This window comes from Apus apus, chromosome 9 (genome assembly GCF_020740795.1).
Source record: "Apus apus isolate bApuApu2 chromosome 9, bApuApu2.pri.cur, whole genome shotgun sequence".
Taxonomy (NCBI): Eukaryota; Metazoa; Chordata; class Aves; order Apodiformes; family Apodidae; genus Apus; species Apus apus.
The window spans coordinates 3,434,649-3,456,416 of NC_067290.1; the positions used below are offsets into that span (position 1 = coordinate 3,434,649).

Below are 21,768 nucleotides of genomic sequence, written 5' to 3' on the forward strand. Positions count from 1 at the left end.
GGAAAGGTTTTCCAGGTTCTCCAAGATGAACAACCAACCGTAAATATCCAATTTAAAAATAAACACTTTTTTTTCTTTTCCACTTTCATTCATTAGGTTTCTGTCATTGTATTAATAAATCCAAACTTTACCTAAGGGTTATAAGTTGAAGCACACACTGGTTTGGTACTACGCAAGCATTAGATTGTGGTAATAAAATACTAGCAGCCCAGAATAACCATTTTGAAAAGAACAATCTCTAATTGTCCTCTGGGACAAATCAGTCATAGGTTTTTTATTACTGAGTGTGGCTATAACTGATGAGCTCTGTAGACCTGTTTTGTTTTTCCAAATAAAACAAGACTGTAGCATTATGCTTTCTCCTGTTAATTAACTGCAACCCATAACCTAGTAAGACTTTTGTCAAGAGGCAAGACTATTCTATTCTTAGTTGTTTTGCTGCAATGGAGAGAAGAGAGGGAAGATAAATTGGCTGTTTTAGTTTTATTAGAGCTATCCTTTCAGACTGCTGGCTGCAGGATGTTGCTGAAACATTCAGCATAGCAGAATGAGCTGCTCTCTGTTTTCTGCTCCAACGTAGAAATGCTATTGTGGGGAACAGTTCCCTGGATGAAAGGCTGGTTAGCGTGAAGCATCTTGCGTCCTGCTCATTATGGAAATGAGGGCCCATGGGCTCTGTGTTCTCAGAAGCAGGTTACTGTGGCACAGCAGTGGCAGCCAGCTCTGTGACTTTGCTTCTCCCTGTCGTGCTGCTGCCCTGGAACTGCTGGCGCAGCTGGAGTAAAAGCCAGCAGGCCAAGCCTCCCAGGGCAGGAGAAGAGACACTTTTTCTCTAAGGAGCAACTGCCAAAGCTGGAACCTTAATGTCTCTTTGGGTTCCTAGCAAAAGCAAAATTTCTCCTTTGACTTTTAACTCCAACAAAACCCCTACACATGCATGTCTAAATCCTTGATGTTCAAATACTGAGGGGGTTTGCACTCCAGCTGAATGGAAGGGTCAAGCTTCCTGATTTTTCTGCAGGAATTCTGGAATGTTATTTCCTTCCCTTGACTGCCTTTTCCCTGCCTGCCTTCCCTCCTTCTGTTGACCAGACAGACAAGGCTGGCTTCTTTTGTCTGTTTGGCCAACTTTTGCTAAAACTTGCTTAAGGAATATACTGCATTAAGATGTAAAGTAAGTGACAAGCTTATAAATGGAGTTCTCTACATTTAAATATCCTTTCAGTGCCGGCTATGCTGTAAAACAAAATAGCTACTTACAGTCCTGCGTAAATAAAAACATAAACCCAAAGTTAGATCTGTGAGTCTTCCTGAGCAACCCTAATTTTACAGTTAGTGAAGCAGCCCTTTCTTATGAGCTGCTTCAAAGGTTTTGTTCACTTCACTACCTCTTCACTCGATGCTTGGTTTGCATCTAAAAGAAAGCTGTGTTAGGATTTCAGTGTTTAGAAACCTGCTGCTTCTAACAAAGAACTTTGTGACCACGTTTATATTGTTATTTCAACACTGTCCTTTAACTTGCCTGGCTCTCTCCTTCCTTCCTTCACTTACATCCCAGTGAATTTAGAGATAACGAGTATCTTCCTACCCCATTCATGTAAACCATTATCCCTTGGCCTTGCATCAGAAAATAGATTCTCTATTTCCTTGTTCCTACCTGTACCTCTGCTAATTACAGCACATCTTTCTTGGACACAAGTGACCTATGTTACACACAGTCTTCCAGATGGAATGATCTTTTATCTGACAAGCTGTCTTGTTTAATGTATTTCTGGGTAATTTGAAGTACTTGTTTTATAAGCAGTAGAAAATATGTCCACTTAGACTGAGAACACATGACACAGAAGTCTCAAATAAAAAGAAGAATCTCCGTACACTGGATAAAAAATGGCTAGAAATCCCTGTCCTAACAGCAAGTTAACAAAACTTGCAGTGAATCCTGGAGAATATCTACTGTACACAAAGTAATCACGTTAGGTGTCTCTGGGTACGCTCCTGAACATAACAGGACCAAATGGGAAAGGGCAAAGTAGCTTAGTCTGAAATGACTGCTACATAAGTTGGCATCTCTGTAGGTCTGATGCATTAAGAATACACACTCACGCCCAGCTGCAGCAGCAGATGTGCTGGTAGGAGAGGAAAGAGCATTGGATAACGATACGTGACTAGGGCTAGAAATATTGGTTACATCCTGGGTCTGGCTTGTGACGGAGGACTGTCTCCTTAGAGCCCCCTGAAAGGAAGTGCCACTCTTGAAAGTATTGACTACTTCGATCTGTAATGGAGGAAAGAATGAGACAAGTTGCTTAAAGTATGGATACAGTTGCATAACTGACAGGAATCATAACGTCAAACAGCAAATCAACCGTGCACACAGTTTTACTTCAAGTGAAATAAATACTTCTAAGTGTTCCTTTTCACGTCTTTTAGATACAAAATGATCCAGCATTTTGCCTGGATACAATGAAACAGCTCCATAGGAGGCAGTGGAGCTGCATCAGTTTAAAACAACTACAAGATTTTAAATACCAGTCTTTGAAATTGAAAACATTTTATTTCTATGTAAATAAAGTAAATGAAACTGGAACTCTTGATATAGCTAATCTCCACTTTGTTCCTACCGAGAATAAAATTACTTTGTTATTGCTCTCTAGGTGTTCTTCCAGAGGGAGGAAAATTCAGCCACTTAATTGGAACTGAGGGGGGACAGGGACAACACAAAACCAAAGAACAAAAAAACTTTAAAATACTCAAACTACGACTTCATTTTGTCTATAAAACCAGGCTGTCAGTGTACTAGCTTGGTAAGATAGAAAGTGTTCCAGTATTTTATCTGACTTTTTCTATAATGAAAGTTTATATAAATTAAGCATAGTGATAATTAATGTTGATATTTTATAACTACAGATTTTAAAATATTAGTATTTTATCTTTTTACAGAGCACTTAAAATAATACAGAAAATTATGTGGAATTGGACTGACTATTGCAGCAAAGAACATGAAAATTTTCTATTTGTTATTTTCATAATGTCTGTAGTATGCACTGTTTGATATCTCTGTCCTTAATGCCTTCCTCAGTGCTTTATTCATCACCACAGATGTGTTAAAAAGAGCTGAGAATATCCAGGCATTCTTTGCCAGCTATATGACCCAATAAACAGTCTCTGTGTACAAATGTAAAGCCAGGGATTGGCAGTAGATAATATCCAAGAGAAAATATATGCTGCAAATCCCTATACTCCAAAATTTTGTCTTCATTACATTCGTGCAACAACAATGTGACAAAGCAGCAGTCAGAGTATCAGTTAGAAGTTAACCAACTACTTATTTAAAATTATCCACTGTTTCCAGACTTTTATCTTGAAGCCCAGATTTCTGAAGATAAACAGCTTAGACAGTAGTTGGGAGAAGGTAAAGTGGTCTATTGATCAACTAAAAAAGCATGAAAAAATCTTGGTGCAAGCTCTCCTAAATTTTCCACATTGAAAGCATTAAAAGAAATTGGCTTATGTTTTCTGCTGTGGTCAGTCTTAGGAATAAACAGATCCATATGGCTTAATCTTTACTAGAATGGATGTGTCCCCTCCAATAATCTTATCTTTGGACATCATAGTTTATTTTCCTGCTTGTAGAAGGGATCAAAGTTTCCTGCTGTAAAATTGTCACACTGAACTTTTACCATACAAAAATTAGACAGCTGATTTGTTCACTGCCCCACTGTTGACCAATGAGAGTCCTATTTACAACATCCATTTAAATGTGCACACTAAGATGTATAATATTAAGCAGTCATCACATTTTGCAGCTTTGCTCTCAGTGTTTTCTGCAGCAGACTTATTTTAAATTAAATGCCCAATACAAATACCACAGTAAAAAAAATACAGTATGAGATGAGTTAGCATATGGAATAGGGGTGCAAGTGAATCATTAGCTAAGGTTCACATTGGCATGTAAAAAAAAACGTATGGCTCAAACCACTGGTTACATATGAAGGCAGATTAACTACTCACCTGAAATGTTCACTGTATAAAAGTAGAATTAAATACAGATCTTGGGTTTTCACGATCTAAGACAGGTGACAGAGCACTCTTCAAAAGAGACCATTCAAAAAGGATTTTTTTTTTAAGGACTCTTACTGAGAGCATGAAGTGCAAATGACTGTGAAAGGCACAGCTGATAAAGGGCATTTCTAGATGTACAAATGTCTTTCTAATAAACTGAAAGGCAAGACTGCAGTCTAAGAGTGAAAAGGTAAGGGAAGATCTGTATGTCATAATTTCTCCAGAGAACATGAATTACAGGCATGCAATTTACTCATTGTCCTGAAGAAGGGAACTACAGACCTTCCTGGATATTATTCTTAAGGGAGGATAACAACCTTTTCAGAATCTTAAAAGCTGAACTTAGAGGGCTGTGTTCTGCCTGAAGCCAAGAAAGAAGAGAGGAACTTGGCCCAAAAGTTTCTTTCTCAAAAACAGAAAACAACAAAGAACAAAGAGTTAATCTAAATAAATAAATAAATACTGTCATTTTTAAATTACAAAAGAATGCAATTATTTAGAACCAGCCAAGTTGATAAAAAAGGAGAAAGTAAATGATAAATCACATATCATGAAAAGGTTGAAAAATTTCCAACAAAATAAAAGTTTTGATTCTAGGCCTTCAGGTAGAGAAAAAAGTACTGTCCTAGGTATGAAGCTGATTTGTAAGGTTGGAATTTTCACCTCTCTCATTTTTCTGTATGTTCTATGCTCCAGAAGATACATGTTTTTGAGGTATGCCCAGCTAATAAAAATACCAGTAATCAGCAGTGGGAAAAAAAAAAGTCATTTACTAGCAGACTAGTTCTGGCAGGACAAATATTTTCCTGCTGTTTATCAGAGAACAGATTTTCAGCAAGCATTTCTGTTCTCATTAATGTTAATAGGAGCCAGGTATCATTCAGCTCATCTCATAATTATTTATTTTTTAAAGTAACTTTTCTGCATGGAATAAAACAATTTCCATTCCTCTTACACTGGCCTAGTGCAACGTTTTTTGATATTGAAGCTAGATGAAAAGCCACAGAACAAAGTGATTGCCTCTTATCTAACTTCAAAACCACCTGACAGGACAGATTTTCATTGCTACAGGTTTTGCAGTTCAAGAGGAAAGTTTTAATGCAGAAAGAAAGGTAAATAAAATGCAGTGCAGCACCTCTGTGTGTTTTTTTAGTAGCTGAAGAGGAACAATCTTTTTTCAGTAGCAGTTAACATGGCATCTACGTATCTTTCAGTTTCTGCTTTTCCTTTCAGAACACTTCTAGATAGTTATTTACTTAAGCATATAAAACAAACAATTACAGGATGAATGAAGCACAGGAGAAAATAATCAGGCCCAGGGTGGTTAAAATATAACACATAGCTTGAAGTTTTCTATCCTCCACACTTCATCATTTTTCCATACTCAAATGTGAGGTAAGTACAGAAACTTTTCTGTATACAATCATAAAAATGCAATTATTTTTGTTACTCAGATGATGTAGTTTTGCCTGAAGGTGAACTTGCTGAACTCCCCAAAGGCTATTTCATCTGCCAAGATGGTATGATCAGTCTTGTCTCAACTCTTTTATTCCTTCAGAACGAAGAATTTTTGAGAACTGCAACAAAGACTTGGAAAAAACTGCTGCAAACCACCAGAGGTTGAGGAGTCCTGTCTTTTATACAATTGGAGACCACCTTTGTATCTTTCTGAAACTTGCATAACTAGGATGAGACACTGGTGAAATGTCAGTGGTTTCCTGAGAGAGCCAGCCTGTAGGGAAACACTGTTCTGTTCAGAGGAGGAGAACATGCACCCATCCAGAGAAGCCCTACAGTGTAATTGTAAGACAACAGATTATCTTAAATGAACAAAAGCAGACAAAAAAAGAAAACCAGAAGCTGATAGTCTCCTTGACTTATGTGCATTTTTCATACACTTTTATTTAAAGTAAATTCATGCATGTCCTCATAGAAATATGTCTGACACTTCAGTGTGAAGAGTGAACAGCAGAAATCCTTCCTCTGGTGTCTAGGTTTGAACCCTCTGTTTTGAGAGAGGGTGCAAAAAAGAAAAAAATGTCTTTATACTGCAAAGTTTTTGTCAGGTTGGATGAGTTTTCATTGGAGCATGACAAGGGAGATCTGTCACTTCTAAAGGAAACCCTACTATGGTAGCAGATCCTTTGTAACTGTTTCAGGAGTGAAGGCTGGTGCTCAGTGCTGTGGCTACCTGTCCAGTAACGACTGGATAGATAACAAGCAAAAATAATCTAATATACAGCACAAGCACAGATGGTGGAAACTGGTCTTTGTTAGGATTTGAATGACCAATCTAGTAATGAAAGACTCTAGAGTTTATTCCTAATCTTACTGTCAGCCTCATACATAGAAAGCAAGGGGATGCTCTGCCGCCTTCTTCCGCATCTCCAGAAGTGCATTAGACATCAGAGGATTCTTGCAAATCCTCCAGCTCCAAAAGGATGCTACATACATCCTCATCTTCTTCCATCAACTCTTCTTCAGCTGGCTGCCTGAGAAATGTAGTACAAGTGTATGAACTCCTTTGGGTGGGCCACAACACACAGTGCATCGAAGTGCACTCAACTGAAGGTCCATCCAACGATGGATCTAATTTGACTTGCATATAGATTCATCACTCTCCAGTGGACACCCTGGAACTCTCTGAATCTGTTGGCCCATTTCCTTCTTTTCATTATCATTCCACAGACATGAAATGGATGTAAAAATCTAAGTAACTGAATAAACACATTAAGAAAAAAAATCACATAGGCTTCTTGGCAGGAAACATCCTACTGAAGATATTTCTACAGCTAAGAGCAGACAGGAAACTAAGAACATGGATGTTAGCAAAGAAATATCATTAATGTTCATTTTGTTTTAAAGAGTATATAAGAATGGTAATTTATCTGTGAATTAAGTGGACAAAGATATGCAGAACTACAAGCTGTCTCTCAGACTAGAAGAACTGAAAGGATGTAAATTGCTTTTTTGGGCTTGTCGTTTACACTCACCACAACCAGAAAGACATCCTGACAGAAATGCCCACAGACAACACTCCTCCTATAACCACCAGGAAGAAAAGAATGCACGTTTAGAGGTCATCTTTCCATAAAGCTCACCATTACCTGGGCACCTGTTTGTCACCTCTATAGTGTGAATATTTGAATTTTCTCTAATGATGAGTGCTCCTGACTCAACAAAGTCATGACACACAACCCCAAAGCTGAAGATCCGTATTTAATTACTTACCATGGAACCTTAATCCAGACCCTTAATCTCTCTAACAGCAGTTTCCACTCTCTTTTTTGCTCTGCAGATGCACTAAAGAGACCTGAAACTGTCCTAGTTTCACCTCTTTATCCAGAAGTGTATCAATTTGAGGATGGGAAAAGGGAGAAAGAACTGCTTGTTTTGAATGAAGACAAGAATCAAAATCCTCTAAGACAAAATTTTCTTTAAAAGACTCTTAAAAAACACATTTTTCTTATTTATTCACCTCTTCCCCTTGTAAGCATCATGTAATACACATCTGATTGTGGCAGGTGCATATCTGTGCCAGAGGTGCTCTCTTCTGCAAGCTGGCATAGATCCTTGATCTTAGAAAGATCAAGTAGAGAGCACTAGGATGCTATAAAACATGCTACTTCACTGCAATGGAAAAGGCAACATAATTCACATCATTCTTTTAGCACTACAGGACAGATTTTACTAGACATCCTAACCTGTACTATATTTAGCACCATGATTCATTGCAAATATTTAGTATATTAAAAACTGCCATGCAATTTTGTATTTCACAAAAGTTGGGTGGTTTTTTTTCAATAAAAGGATAGATATTTATAAGAAATCCATAAGAAATCATCCATAGTAGCCAACACATACATTTCAATTGTTAATGGATGCTTAGGCTCTTACTACTACAAATAATTCCAGAACCACATTTTTCACTTCCTAACAGGAAAGAAAATAAATTGCTTTTAACCATTGTGTGTATATATATATATATATATAAGGCAGTGACAGAACAGAGAAGATTATTTTTTTAATCAAATGGAACTTTACACTTTAGACTCAGTAATTTAAATTATTCTGTTATTGCAGAAGTGGCAGCAATGATTTTTTTATTTACAAAATAAACCAGTATGTTTTAGAAAGCCTTCGTAACACTTTTGCTAGCCCTTGTCCCAGCCAGCCCCTTCCATGTAGCACTATTTTATGAGCTGTCATCACTGAAGTAGAAAAGAATTTCACAGTAGTCTCCAAAAACTAGTCCTGTTTTTGCACCTTATCATTTAATAATCTTTTGACTTTATCTCTTCTGCTATACACACCCCCCCCCCTTTGTTCAGTTCACCTCTTTGTCATAGGGTCCTTCTTTGAAAGCAAGGACCATCTTTCACACACAGAAACACTCTGCAGCTTTCCTTATAACCTTATCTTGCCTTGCTCAAAGATTAAACTTTTTTTTCCATACCATGTGGGCATTTACTTTTAGCATACCTGGGTCTGGATTCTGTTGAGCCCTCTGAACCAGAGAATTTGTCCACGTCGAAGTTCTCTCTCTGCATGATCAATTTCTTCCACATCTTCATTGAGTTCTTCCTCAGGGGCCTCCTCTTTCTCAGTGAGCCTCCCTGCCTCCTTTAAAAACTTTAGCCTACTTGTTGGGATGGTTGCAATGACCTAAAATTATAAAGAAGTACTGAAAACATAAGCCTCATTCAGTAACAATAGTATAATAATCTGCTAATTACAAAAGAACACTGATATTTTCATGAGATCTATAATCTTTCAGGAAATCTAAGATTAGCCTATTCATAGTAGTACTTTACACTTATACAACTCCAGTTCAGTCCATAAATACTTAGTTTACTGTGTAAACAATTAGCACTACTCACATTGTTAAACCACACTGGCAATACTGGGCTGTGGAGCAAGTTTAAGGCTGGGAAAAACGTTGGCATTTCTCAAAAAAACTCAGAGGACGTAAGTATTTGAATGTAATTATTTAAAGAAAACTTAGGAAGACTGATACTTCTGCAATTAAGAGTTTGGGCATTGCTAATGATGATATTCTAATGACTGATCATTATCTAATGTATATTAATGTGAGCTGAAAATTAGCTGCATCTCACGCTTATAAATCTCCTCACACTTCACATCTCCGTGTATTCAGCTTCCCTTTGTTTCAGCAATTTGAAAAGCTTTTCTCAGCTTTTATCAAAAATGAGGCTTCTGAAAGGTGTGGGTTTGACTGGCTGCCTGTCAGACTTTTTACAGGGCTCCCTCCTACTCTGTCTCCTTATTACTAATAAATTCTGCTTAACTCAGCCCCTCTTCTTATTCTGTTTGTCCACCAAATGGTCCTTGGAAATAATTAACACAGAAGATGGCTAATAATCTTAAAAAATTTGCAAATACTGTAGTTAGACTATGTTACAACAGTATTATTTTAAATACATGCCAGTGTTACTCTCTTGGGCAGTCATTTTCTCTTTGATTTCTTCTGTCAGCTTGAATTAAAAAATGAGCAGATGGCTATTTAAACAAGACACTGCCTAAAACATATTGAGTGCTTAAAAAAAAATCATCTCCACAAAGTTAACTATTAGCCAGTAGTAAACATTTACAAAAAATAGTGCTGCAATTTTCTTTTTTGTCTTTTATTTCAGCAGTGAGCAATCACCCTTCTGAAGGCCAAATATGTGAAAGATGGAGCTTGAATCAAGCTGTTGCAGGAAGTTGGTGAGGATGTATCTTACAGTTTTGGAAGACTGGGATGGATATAGGGAAGACACATGAAAAAGCCCCAAATATTTTCTGGATTAAAATGAACAAGCTTGCTAAGGGTCTTGAACTTCATGATCCACACCTCTGCTTTGATTACAAAGAAACATAAAAAAACCCCAACAACAACCCAGTTCCTACACTACCACAGAACTTTTTTTAAAAGCATTTCGGGGTTTGGAAAACAAGATATAAACTTGGAAAATTAATGGACCGGTGTGACACAAGACAGAACAGAAGAAAAAAGCGAAGGTAAGTGCTAGTCATTTAAATACTTACTGAAACTCCTTCAGCTTCCCAGCTTTCAAAACACTCTAATGCCAGCACTCTACAGAAAGAAGCTACTTGAGATTGTTTGGTATCTGAGGAAACTGATGGTGATTAAGTACTTGGAAGACAGTACACATAGAGACAACTGTATTGGGTAGTGATTCTGTGTGATGGAACATACCTCTCCTTCATGACCTCTCTCAGCCAGGCTGATAGATTGTGCTTTAGTTCTTTTCTTAGGGTGTTCACAAGTCTTTTTGTTTGGTCATTTTGTTTTCCATATCTGCAGACACCTGCCCAGTTCAGGTAATGGCAGACTCAACAGACTGGGTGTAGCTTAAGGAACTAAATATTATTCCCAGGAAAATGATTGCGATTTTCAAAAGTGATCAGTAATTCTGGGAATGTAACACAAAATATTTTGGAAAGACTTGGTTTTAGGAAGTGATGAGGGACACCTTTTAGAAAACTGTCCCTCAAAGCATCTGAGGTTGGCTTCCTAGAAATCGCACCTTAAATGACCTGAAGTACCAAGTTTAACATCTAAGCTTGAAAATCTTGATTGGTTTTAGTGGTTCGCAAGAACAGCAGGTTCAGGAGACTGTGATAAAACAAAGGAATAACAAATCCATTTTGTGCTGAACTAGAATTAGACATAGCAGGAGAGGAAAGGCTAAGGAAGAGAAGCACCTCTTCTAAAGGCAAAGAATCTGTGCTTATGTACAGCTCCATGAAGAGAGGACTTGCCACAGATTGTAAATAATCTAAAGAATGCTTTTTTTGTAGCTTGTGTTTTTCTTTTTGGGTCACAAAATACTGACCACAAAGATTTTTTTTTCCCCCCTCTGTATTTGCTTTAGGCAAAATTATACTTTTTCAGCAATAAAATTGTTGAGGTATTCCAATCCCAGTTTTAATTCAACGGCTAGGCTCTCATGATAAGGCTTGGACAACTATGCCCATCTTTAAATTGAGAACAGATCCTGATATTATTCTTAGCCTTCAGTGGCTATGTCATAGACATGCAGAACAAAATTTAGAAGCCAAAGAATACAGTTATCAAAGGCTGTGGGAAATTCTTCACAGCTGAATGATCTAATAAAACTGCTAGGATTTTTCTCCCTTTCTCTGCTCTTCTTTCCCACTCCCAAAGTCGGTATTTTCCAATCAGTTGAAAAGAAATATTTTCTTTCTAAGAATTATCAAACTGATTTTAGGTTTTCCCTCTGTGAGGTCATTAACCAAATCCCATCTTCAGGTAATGATTACATGATAACAACCTAGTAGTGGTCTCCAGCAACATGTGCATCAAAAGCTGTCGTGACTCTGAGCTTATTCCTTTAAAAAAAAAAAAAAAATCTGAGGCCCAACTGTCCAGAAAATTATTTTTTTCTATAAGATACAAATAATCAGTTTGGACAGCTAGCATCTCTTCTTTATTATCCCATCAGAACCATTTCAGTATTTAATTGCAGCTGGCAATTTCTTGCCTGTTTCTTCATAGTGGCAAACTAGGTGATCTACACGTGTCTTCACATCAAGAGGCAAAACATTAACCACATCTTTCCCTTTTTTTTTTAAACTGTGTCAGGTGGCATCAACTTAAGGACATTAACAATGCATTCAGAGATGAAAAAATAGCATTAATATTAACTTTGCAAGATGTTTTTCTACATAAAGAATAATGTAGCATTTTAACAATACTGCTTGTATCACTATTACTAATTCCTGACAGACCATCACTTGTTTAAGTATCTTGTTGAACACTTGCTCTTACATCTACAGATATAATTTTGTATTAGCTAATGATGACACAGGTTGTGGCAGAATTTAAAAATGACACATTAATTTAGCTGCCCTTTTCTGCAACTATTATAGGAAAAAATCCCTTTTTTCCTCATCCCCTTTTCCATCCTTGGCACACAGAAGCAGGATGGAGGATCACTGGGGGCATCTGTGAAGTGCACTGGACTTAGCCCTGTGCCACTAACAAGGCTACCGTGGATTGATAAACTGGCAGTTTCAGCAAGGGAACCAGGGGGTTGCCATAAACCTGGAACTTCCTTTTCACTTTCTGAAATTTGCCTAGGCTGAACACAGCTGCTGCACTGGGTACCTTCCCTACTGGGAAGGTGCAGTAGCCCTTACTATACTTTTTTTTTGTTATGACTCAGTTATGAATCAAGTGTCTTTCATGAAAAAGCCTAACTGAAGAAGACCTTGGAGATAGCACGCCCTGCTTAGGGAAAGAAAAGATATGAACATTAACAGAAAATCAAAAGGAACAGTGGGATAAATTATCCTTGCTACTGCATCTATTCTTGAAGTACTTAGAGAGCACCCTGTATTTCAGTGTGTGCTAAATATGACACTGAGAGAGATCAAGGAAACAACAGTACAGTAGGATTATGAACAATATCAGATCTTGGTTGGTTTATAAAAGCAAAAGAAGGAAATCTGCATGTTCCTGAACGCTTACCTGACCCCACACAAGTTCTCCTAATCCAATAAATACACACCACATCCACTGGTCAAGCTGCAGGGGGGAACAGCTAAATGGTTTTCCTCCAAACTGGACAATTACTATCTACAAAGAAAAGCAGAGAAGAAAGGAAGTAAAAATTTTCTGGGTTAAAAAGAAAGCAAAAGACTACCCCTAAAAAGCCCCACCCCCCAAAAAAACCCCACAAACAAAACCCCAACAAAATAACTTTTTCATCTTATACTTGAAATTCTACTTTGTCTTTTTATGTATTACAGCTCTGCCAGTTTGATTCCAACATATTTTACCTGCAGACTAGTCAAATGTATTATTAACAATCTCATGCTCAGTGGACTGAATCTAAAGAGCATCCAAAATCAAAACACTATCTTATATTCCATATATGTCATTTGACCCAGTTAGGTGGCACTGAGTTATGCTTCCAGAAGTACATTTTTTTGAACCCATCCAGCAAAAGCTGCAGAATCTCAGTCATTAAATATCAAACCACACAAACTTATGCACCCTGAATTAAAGGCCAGAAAAAACCACACTAGTTTAGATGGAGGCTTCTGACAATGGTCATAGATGAGTGCCCAGGAAGAAAGAAAACAGGACTTTCCATCTATTCTCCCAGTTCCTAAGTATTTTTAGCTGGAAATATGTTGAACCTGATGTAATTTTAGAGTCTCGACTGCATGGAAGACTTTTTCCCCTCTAATTAACATTTTATTGTACACTGACAGACACGTTACCATGGATAGACTGATAGTATACCAAAATCTAGTTCTGTTGGAGAGAGCAGGTAGGAAAACCACCCACCTTGCAGCAGGATAACCAAAACACAGAGAACGTGAAGAAGTTCCTAAGCCTGGTTAGACTGAGAAAGTTTTGCTAACTGAAAGTCAGATATTATTGATATTTTTTAGTTAGCAGTGCTGTTGCAAAACCAGGGACCTGAAACCACAAGCTAGAGACTTAAACTGTCAAAGGCTGCAAAACAGAAGTTTCAAGTAATTTGTCCACTTTAAGACCCAAAATAACACTAAAATTAAGTAAAATAATTTTCCATTACTGACACTGTACTGATAGAGAAAATATGTGAACCCTGCTTTCCTATTCAGTGTGCTTCCTACAGATTTAGATTTAAAAAACCAAAACAATACCACACAGAAAAAAACCCTCAAGGTCAATTTCTGATCATGGGTTACTAATCCTTGCCTAAATCATTACCTGAATAGCAAAGGTACCCAGTACAATAGTGCAAAAAATAGGATTTCTGAAGATGCCATCAAAGACATTTCTTTCACCATGGATTTTTCGTGCGTTGATTTCATTGAAAAGCTGCATCATGACAAAGGTGTTGAAGATAATGGTGTAATGCTCTGAAGGAGGAGAGTGAAGTGGAGCATTCCTCCCACTGTCAATCTTAAACATTTTCTCACCTAGGTATGAGACAAAAAAAAAAGTTTCCACTATAATATATTCATCAAACAAATTTCTATTTCCCTTGTTTGCTTTAGGTAGTTGCTTCCTGTGCTCTCCTTTAGCAGCTTTCTCTCTGCACTTACTATAATACAGACAGGACACCAGTGAGCAAAAGGCATCTAAACTTCCTAAGCAGGAAGCTTTTCAAATGATGAGTTTGATCTAATAACTCAGTATACCAACACAAATAGTTTTCGGTAGTACTCTTCCTCTAACAAAGTAGTAATTATTCTAAGAATTCAATTCTTTCTTGTGGACTGAGCACCTGAGGCCATTAACTGTATGGAAACATTGGAAACTGTATTGGAAAACATTTCCCTTACTACATAGAAATGATAAAGGAAATATTAATGAAAGGAAAGAGATATAAAATTATCTTTTACAGATAGACACACACATCAGGTCTATTTGCTTTCATTCAAACCACCACAAACACATATATATGAATAATACTTTCCTTAGTGAGAGCACCTGTCCTTAAGTCTCTGTTACTGCATTGCACCTCTTAACCAGCAAAGCAGAACACGCTGCTGTGGTGTAATGGCAGTGCTTAAACCCATAACTAGTTTTTATTTCCGAACATGTTCCAAAATTTTGAGTACATAAACTTAAGGTTTATTATGTCTAGTTGCTGAGGTTCAGTTTGTTTTTTTTATACTATAGCTTGAGAGAACTAGACAGTGACTTCTGGATTTCTGATGTGCTGATACCTCAAAGGCATTGCTGAATGTTCAAACACAATGTATATGTTGCCACATCGTAGAAAAAGTAGGAAAATTTAATGTACCAGCCTCTATCTACCAAAAATTGAATGTTAGTTATCAAAATATAAGTAATTCGCATTAATTTGGAATTTCAAGATGTGTATCACATGAATCACCAATACCTTTACTGTGAGGGTAGTGAGACCCAGGCCCAGGTTGCCCAGAGAAGCTGTGGCTGCCCCACCCCAGCAGTGTTGAAGGGCAGGTTGGATGGGGCTTGGAGCAACCTGGGCTGGTGGGAGGTGTCCCTGCCCATGCAGGTGGTTGGAACTAGATGATCTTTAAGGTCCCTTCCAACCCAAACCATTCGGGGATTCTATGATTCTAACACCTGTTTCAGACAATCTGAAATTACAATTTCCTTAGACTTGCCAGACATTCTCAAAATACACTGTCAGCCTAACAATATTGCAGACCATCTCTCTTCAAAAACCTGGCAACCACTCTGGTTAAATAGCTCCATTGTAAACAGGCCATCACCTCCTTTCAGAGTTCCAAACAAGCTGGCAAAGCTGTTGGTAAGGTGCAGCACGACTTTCACAAGACAGCTCAAAAAATTTCTAAGAATCATACATTTACATTTAGAGCTTATATTAAGTCTGTGTATAAAGAAAAAAACCCGGAGATAACACATGGAATTTTGCAGTGGTGACAGTGACAAGAACACAATACCCAATTGATAACATTATCAGTCCTTTGAGCAAGTTCAGTCATTGTAGAGCAACAGAATCTATTATTAGCCTCTACTTTGCCTGCAGCAAGAAACAGTCCTCCTCCTTCCCATCCCCTCTCCAAAATACAACTTATAAAAAGCATCCATTACTAGCAAGGCCTGAAGAAACATCCACTAATCTAATAAATTAGATTTCTCCCCCCTTTTAATATACATTCTAGATATTAAATGTCAAAACAGAGTGTGACTTGTATCACTTAATACTGATTACTTGCTTCTCTATACTACGTAAGATCAGCACTACTTCTTGACTATGGCAAACACTTTGGCTCCCTATCAGAGCTTCTCCAGATTACTGGTAAAATAGAGCTAGATTTTTCTTGTTGGGGTGTTTTTTTATTTTCATTTGTTATTGCCTGCTTACTAAACACGACAGGTCTCCAAAATGAAATGTGAGTATAGAAGAAGCAGGCTAGATACTCTTATGAAAATGTAAACCTCTGTACTATATTTTAACATAAGCTTTTGCCAAAGCCCAAACCTACATTTTGTTAGGAGAGGAAAAAAGCTCACTGAGGCCCTTTGCACTGCAAACAACATACAGAAGGTGACTAAATGCCTCTGTTCTGCTTCCCCTCCTGACCCCATTTAACAGCTGGGTCCTGCTAGCTGTTCAACCACAGCAGACTCAAGAGATGTGAACAAATTGGTTACATTTAAAGCATTTTGATATGTCAGGCCGTAAGACCTGGATGCTTCTAAACTAAGCAAGAAGCCTAACAAAGTTTCTTACCGACAAAAAGAAGTGTGAAGATAAGAGTAAGCTGATAAACAGCATGGCCCAGAATGTTCTTCATCATGGTACGGGAGATGAGGGGCTTGTTCCTGCCATATGGCTTCCTTAGCAGCAGAGCCTCTGTTGGGGGCTCAGTGGCCAAAGCAAGGGAGGCAAAGGTGTCCATAATGAGGTTGACCCACAACATCTGTACAGCTTTTAGAGGAGAGTCCTGTGGAGAGAGAAATTAGAAAGTTACATATTTTCTAGAAAAATAGTTGCTGTCAGGTCATTTGCTGTGATTTCATTTCTTCCTGCGTGGCTGCAAGTGATGTTGGAGACAGGGCATGGAAATATGTGGAACTTTGGTCTGACCTGCCATGACCTTTCTTAGGCAAGACCAGAACATCACAGGAAACAGTCATCTGGGCAAAGAGAATGTCTTTCTCTCCAGTCATTTAAATCAGGAATATTTACAATCACACACCATTTTTTTAATAAAGCATCACATCAACAATTTATGTTTCACTATACCCTGTTATTTCATGCATCATGCTTAAATTTTCAGATGAATTTGGGTAACTAGGTAATACAAGCAGGAGTTTCTTTCCTAGAAGAAAAATTGTATTAAAACGATTTTAAAAGTAGCATTTCATTTTACTATTTTTTTTTCAGCAATATCTTGAAATTATTCAAAAATTATGAACAATTACTGAGTTACTTTAATACATCTTACTTAAATAAGACCTGAAAATACCTGATACAAAAAGCTCATCAAACTATGTCAAATGTGCAAAATAAAATCTTTTATTATTTTACTGGTAACAGGGTAGAATATTTGAAACTACAGAACTGGAAAGAAAAAAAACAAACCCACAACATTCCTGGTTGTCAGGATGAGGCATTTCTTTTCTGAAGTAGATCGCTAACCACTAGAAGGAGCTCTCTCCTCACTAAATTCAAGAGTCTATGGTCATATTACAGAGGGCTTTAGATGATGTTAAAAAAAAAAAAACCCAACAAACCCCAAAAGAACCCCAAAATAAATAAATAAAGCAAACTAAGACAGATCTCAGGAGAGCTCTAGATGACTGTTATAGATAGATGCAATTGCTTCAAGGAGCCCTATCAGGAAAAACAAAGTAGGTTCCTTTATTGTACCTAACAACCTCCTGTGCCTTTAGACTGCATTGAAAATGGGCAGCATTACTAAGGGGGTTTTTTTTGTGTTTCAAATAGATGGTTTTAATTAGAAAAACAGATCTGAAAAAATAATAAGGAATCAGTATGAGAAATTTTGTAACAGAAGGGATTTTATTTACAGTGTGAAAGGTAGGATATCAGAGGGCTATTTTTATGCATTACACGGTGCTGCAGCAGGGGGACAAAGACATGTATGGAACAGCATACAAGCCTTATCAAAGCCACTAAAAACACCTTATGAACTCTGCCTTTTTCTTCAAAGGATTAAATGTTCATTGTAAATGAAATATCATGAGACCCCATATCCATTCAGTATGCCAAAGACATACGCAGAACAAGGGTAAGTGTTTTTTGTCTCTTGTGGATCTCCCTTGAGATAAAATATTATTTCCTCTTGAAAACATATTTTTAACACCCTTATATTTAGACAAACCTTGATAGTTTTTATTAAAAATACTAATTTTTTACTTATTCAGAAGGATGGAGAAAAGTAGCCTACTGTTTCTGAGTCTTACTGGTTGGCAACAACAGGGAAGGGAGGAAGATTAGCCTAGGAGATTCTGGACCTCTTGGTTATGGGTTGCATTAACTGGGCTTATCTGGAGAGTTCAGTTCACTCCCTTGATATGCAGCTGCAGAAACAGGAAAAGTCTTTGTCTCTAGAGGTGGCTGTAAAACTGAAAGCAATCAGGACAAACTTGCTTTCAGTCTGAGACCTCATTTATTTTTATTAATACTAATGGCTCAAACAAGGAGGGTATTTGCACTCAAAGAAATTTGTTGGTAGGGCTCAGAGACCTTGAATTCAGACACAGTATCTAGAGAAAAAGGAAAACATGCTTTCTACTGTTTTACCTGTCTAGTTATTAAGTTTTTCTGGAAAAAAAACAAAACAACCCAAACATTTTCTTCTTCATGCGCTGACTTCTATGTCAATAAAGCTGAATTTGTCTGTTATGTTTAATAACCACAGTCCAATATTCAGGTGTCTATCAGAGTCTGAGGTATTCCTAGCATAACGAAAAGTCAGATCCTTTCAGTCTCTAAATCACACAACTGTAACTGGCAGCCATCAGTTTTGGCAACAGCATGTTCTCACCATTTCACACTGCCAATCACCTTGGGTGGCTATGGTGCCTCTAATAATTATCTATTATTGGCAGTGCTACACTGTTCAGTCAAGTGTGAAAGCTCATTCTAAGCTGAAGCCAAAACATTAAATACACATTAGTCCGGGCAGGCAGTGGAATGAAATTTCCACTGCAACTACATCTGATTTCTGATTAGTTGGTGGAAACTGAGGAAAATACATATCAGCTAAGGAGCTAAGTCTTCCATTACAGATTTCAGTCGCTTAGGCAAGTGGGATGCAAATTGAACGTTCTTTTCACTCCATGTTAGCCACTAACTGACTAGCTAATAATTCTTAATTCACTTTCTGAAAACCTTGGGGATGAAAGCTGTTGAAATTGCAAACCACCTAAAATCACCACTTATTTGTCAAATTCCTTTCCACTTGACCTTGGAATAGGTTAGCATTTGCCTAGAGGTAAAAGGAAAATGTCCCTTAAATCAAGTGATGTTACACTTCATCTTGGAAACATTTAAAAGTACAAATCACCAACGGCTGGAAATAAACTACAAATCTTTTGTGACATGCAGAGCCTCACAAATTTTGGAGCTTGTTACTTTTGATTTAGATGACAAGCTGTAAGGGAATAAAAAGGTATTTTCACCTTCACCTCTTTACTCCCACTTGTCACAGAACACATGCACAGATTCATAAATACAAGCATTTCTGGTAGGTTAATATTATGTATATTAATGCAAAAAACCCCTCAAGCCCTGGATTGTGCTCCTAGATCACACTGCCTACTAATTGTATAGAAGTGGCATCTCCATTTTATTTCCCTGCCTCTAAGCCTGCCCAAAACAAAGCTAAACAGTGCATACTTCAACTTTATACTATAGCTTTTTCAAATTTGCCAATGCTATTATTTTAGGATTTGCCAAATAGAGTTCTGCAGTAAAACATAACCATGTAAATTACTGCCTTATACATGTAAGTATAGATCATCCTCACTTTTTGAGCAAGATTTTTAAAAACAATAAGTGATTCATACACTAGTTCACTGCTACAGTGCTTTTTAATTAACATGTAATTTTCCAAACATAATGCCCTATAGAGTCACTGCTTTCATTTCCTAATGCCTGCTAAAACTGTCTTTCTCAAAGTATGAGAAAAATAATCATAATCCAAAATGTTAAAACAGCCTCTCTCTCTCTTTAATGCAGCCTTTTTTGGATAGTTACATTGCCTCAACAGTTGGAGGCATAGACAGAATTTGGCAGAGGTAGAAACCTGCTAGCTTTAGAGTTCCAGTAAAAAACTGTTTTCATTTGACTAAACTGCATTTTTAAATCTTTATGTTGTACATACCCAAATTATTTTAACAGCTCCAAATATAATGACCTGATATTTTCTTGGTACTGTGTATTATGCTGGGGACAGGGAATAGGACGAGCTTCCTGGCTTTGTAAGGCACGTATAGAACTCTATATGGCACCTAGAAATGTGGAGCAGTGACTCATTTGAAGTACAAAATTCACAGTAATTGTAGGCAGAGCTCCAAAGAAGAACTCTGAGTCGTTCGATGGCTTTGCAAAAGTTTTATTCAGAGAATTAAGCCAGAATATAAGAGTTTATATCTCATAAATCCAGGTTTAACCTGAGACTTAGCAACCTAATGGTTGCTAAACACAAAAGACAATTCTGTGCAAACTGGTCAAGATAACCACACCCTGATCATCTTAAAAGTGTGCATTGGGCACACAGAGAGGAGACAAGAGGTGAATGAATTAGCTTAGCTGGAAGATAAGGTGAATTAATGCAGCTCAGCTGCACTGTGCCACCCAAACTGCACTGACCTGGGACTAGCAGAAACAAGAGTTGTGACCTCCCTGGGGGTGCTCTGCACACCCTGGACACAAAACAAGAGCACCTGTGCAGCCACAGATTGAGTGGTCTGTTTTCAGCTTTTAATCAGAAACTTCTTGAAGCTTTGTTGGCTTGTACAACCCAGAGCTCACGGTGTTTCACGTAAGTACAGAATCACAGAAGTTCATTAGCAGCTGAAAATTCAGAACTCTTGTCTTACACATTGAGCTGCTGTGAACTGAAACGGGCCCCAGGGGAAGTGACATGCCCGTGAGGGGCAGCTCAGTTTCAGCAGCAGTCACACCAAGCTTGCCACCAGGTGACACTGTACTTGCCATTCCCATGCTGCTTAGAATATGATTTTTGTCACCTCAACATGACTTTGTGCTGGGACTCGGGACAGAGAACAGCAAAAGACCGTTTACATTGGTCCTGTTTAGTCTGCGTAATAACATCTTTAATAGCCCACTGCTACTCCTTTGTAATCCCTGTTCAACACTGGAGTAGCATGTAGGGTCACACACACTTTATACATGTAGTTACACATCTATTTAAACAGCAAACCAGGACAAAGCAGAAACAGTAGCTATGATAATTATTCTCTCTAATAGCAGCATCTTCCTCAGGTGATCACTGGGTAGACAATTCATTAAATAATATTTGCTTAAAATTAACAGAATTAAGGTAATCAGTAGTTCCCTGAAATGGAATTGACAAGGACACCGATTTTATTTCTGTACTTGAGAAAAAAGCAGCAGATTCTTGAAATGACCACTAATGGTCATAGGTTCATATTTTTCTTAAGCCTCTCCATGGCACTCGTAAGATTCTCTGGGCCAAACAAATCAGCTCCTACTTGGCAAAGAACTCTCTAGGTGCTCCTTGGAGATCTAGTTTCACTCACAATCTGGCTCCCACAGTCAGATCCTCTCATTAATACAGAGCTGCTGTGGTTTCACTAGGAGTCCAGCAGTGATATGAGCACAAACATATTTACACACACACTGGTGCAACTGTAGATTTGAGGTAAAATAAAAATAAGTCTCTTCAGTTGCAAAGCCAACAAGCCAAGTGTTAAATTAGCCAAAATAAAGATTTTATTATCTTCGTAGCTCCTTTAAGCACAAACAGTAGAAACACCAAAAAGGGTAGGTAAGTGTAAAGAAGCTTCATACTCAAAGGGTCCCAGTATGCTGGGTCTGAATTGCAGAACAGATTTTTTGAGAGGTGACGTTAAGAAGAGTAAAGTAAATGTTACTACCTAGATATAATTTTTTTCTCATTCTAGATTTGATGAAACCTCAGCAAAAGGGTAGCCTGTGTAATAATCACTAACCTGAATAT

General features: G+C 37.7%; 1 protein-coding gene across 13 annotated transcripts in view; it reads right to left on the reverse strand.

The window, feature by feature from the left end:
• ATP2B2 (ATPase plasma membrane Ca2+ transporting 2) overlaps positions 1-21,768 on the reverse strand; it is a 409,447-nt gene that overhangs the window by 12,186 nt on the left and 375,493 nt on the right. For 8 of the 13 annotated variants that reach the window (XM_051627773.1, XM_051627775.1, XM_051627771.1 and 5 more), the window contains 4 exons: positions 16,302-16,515; positions 13,817-14,028; positions 12,581-12,688; positions 8,545-8,727 (listed from right to left, as the gene is read on the reverse strand). In XM_051627773.1, coding sequence (XP_051483733.1) covers positions 8,545-8,727; positions 12,581-12,688; positions 13,817-14,028; positions 16,302-16,515 — 717 coding nt within the window. Of the gene's footprint in view, positions 1-2,103; positions 2,276-8,544; positions 8,728-12,580; positions 12,689-13,816; positions 14,029-16,301; positions 16,516-21,768 lie in introns of all 13 variants that reach the window. The other 5 variants (XM_051627782.1, XM_051627778.1, XM_051627783.1 and 2 more) reach the window with 2 other exon arrangements.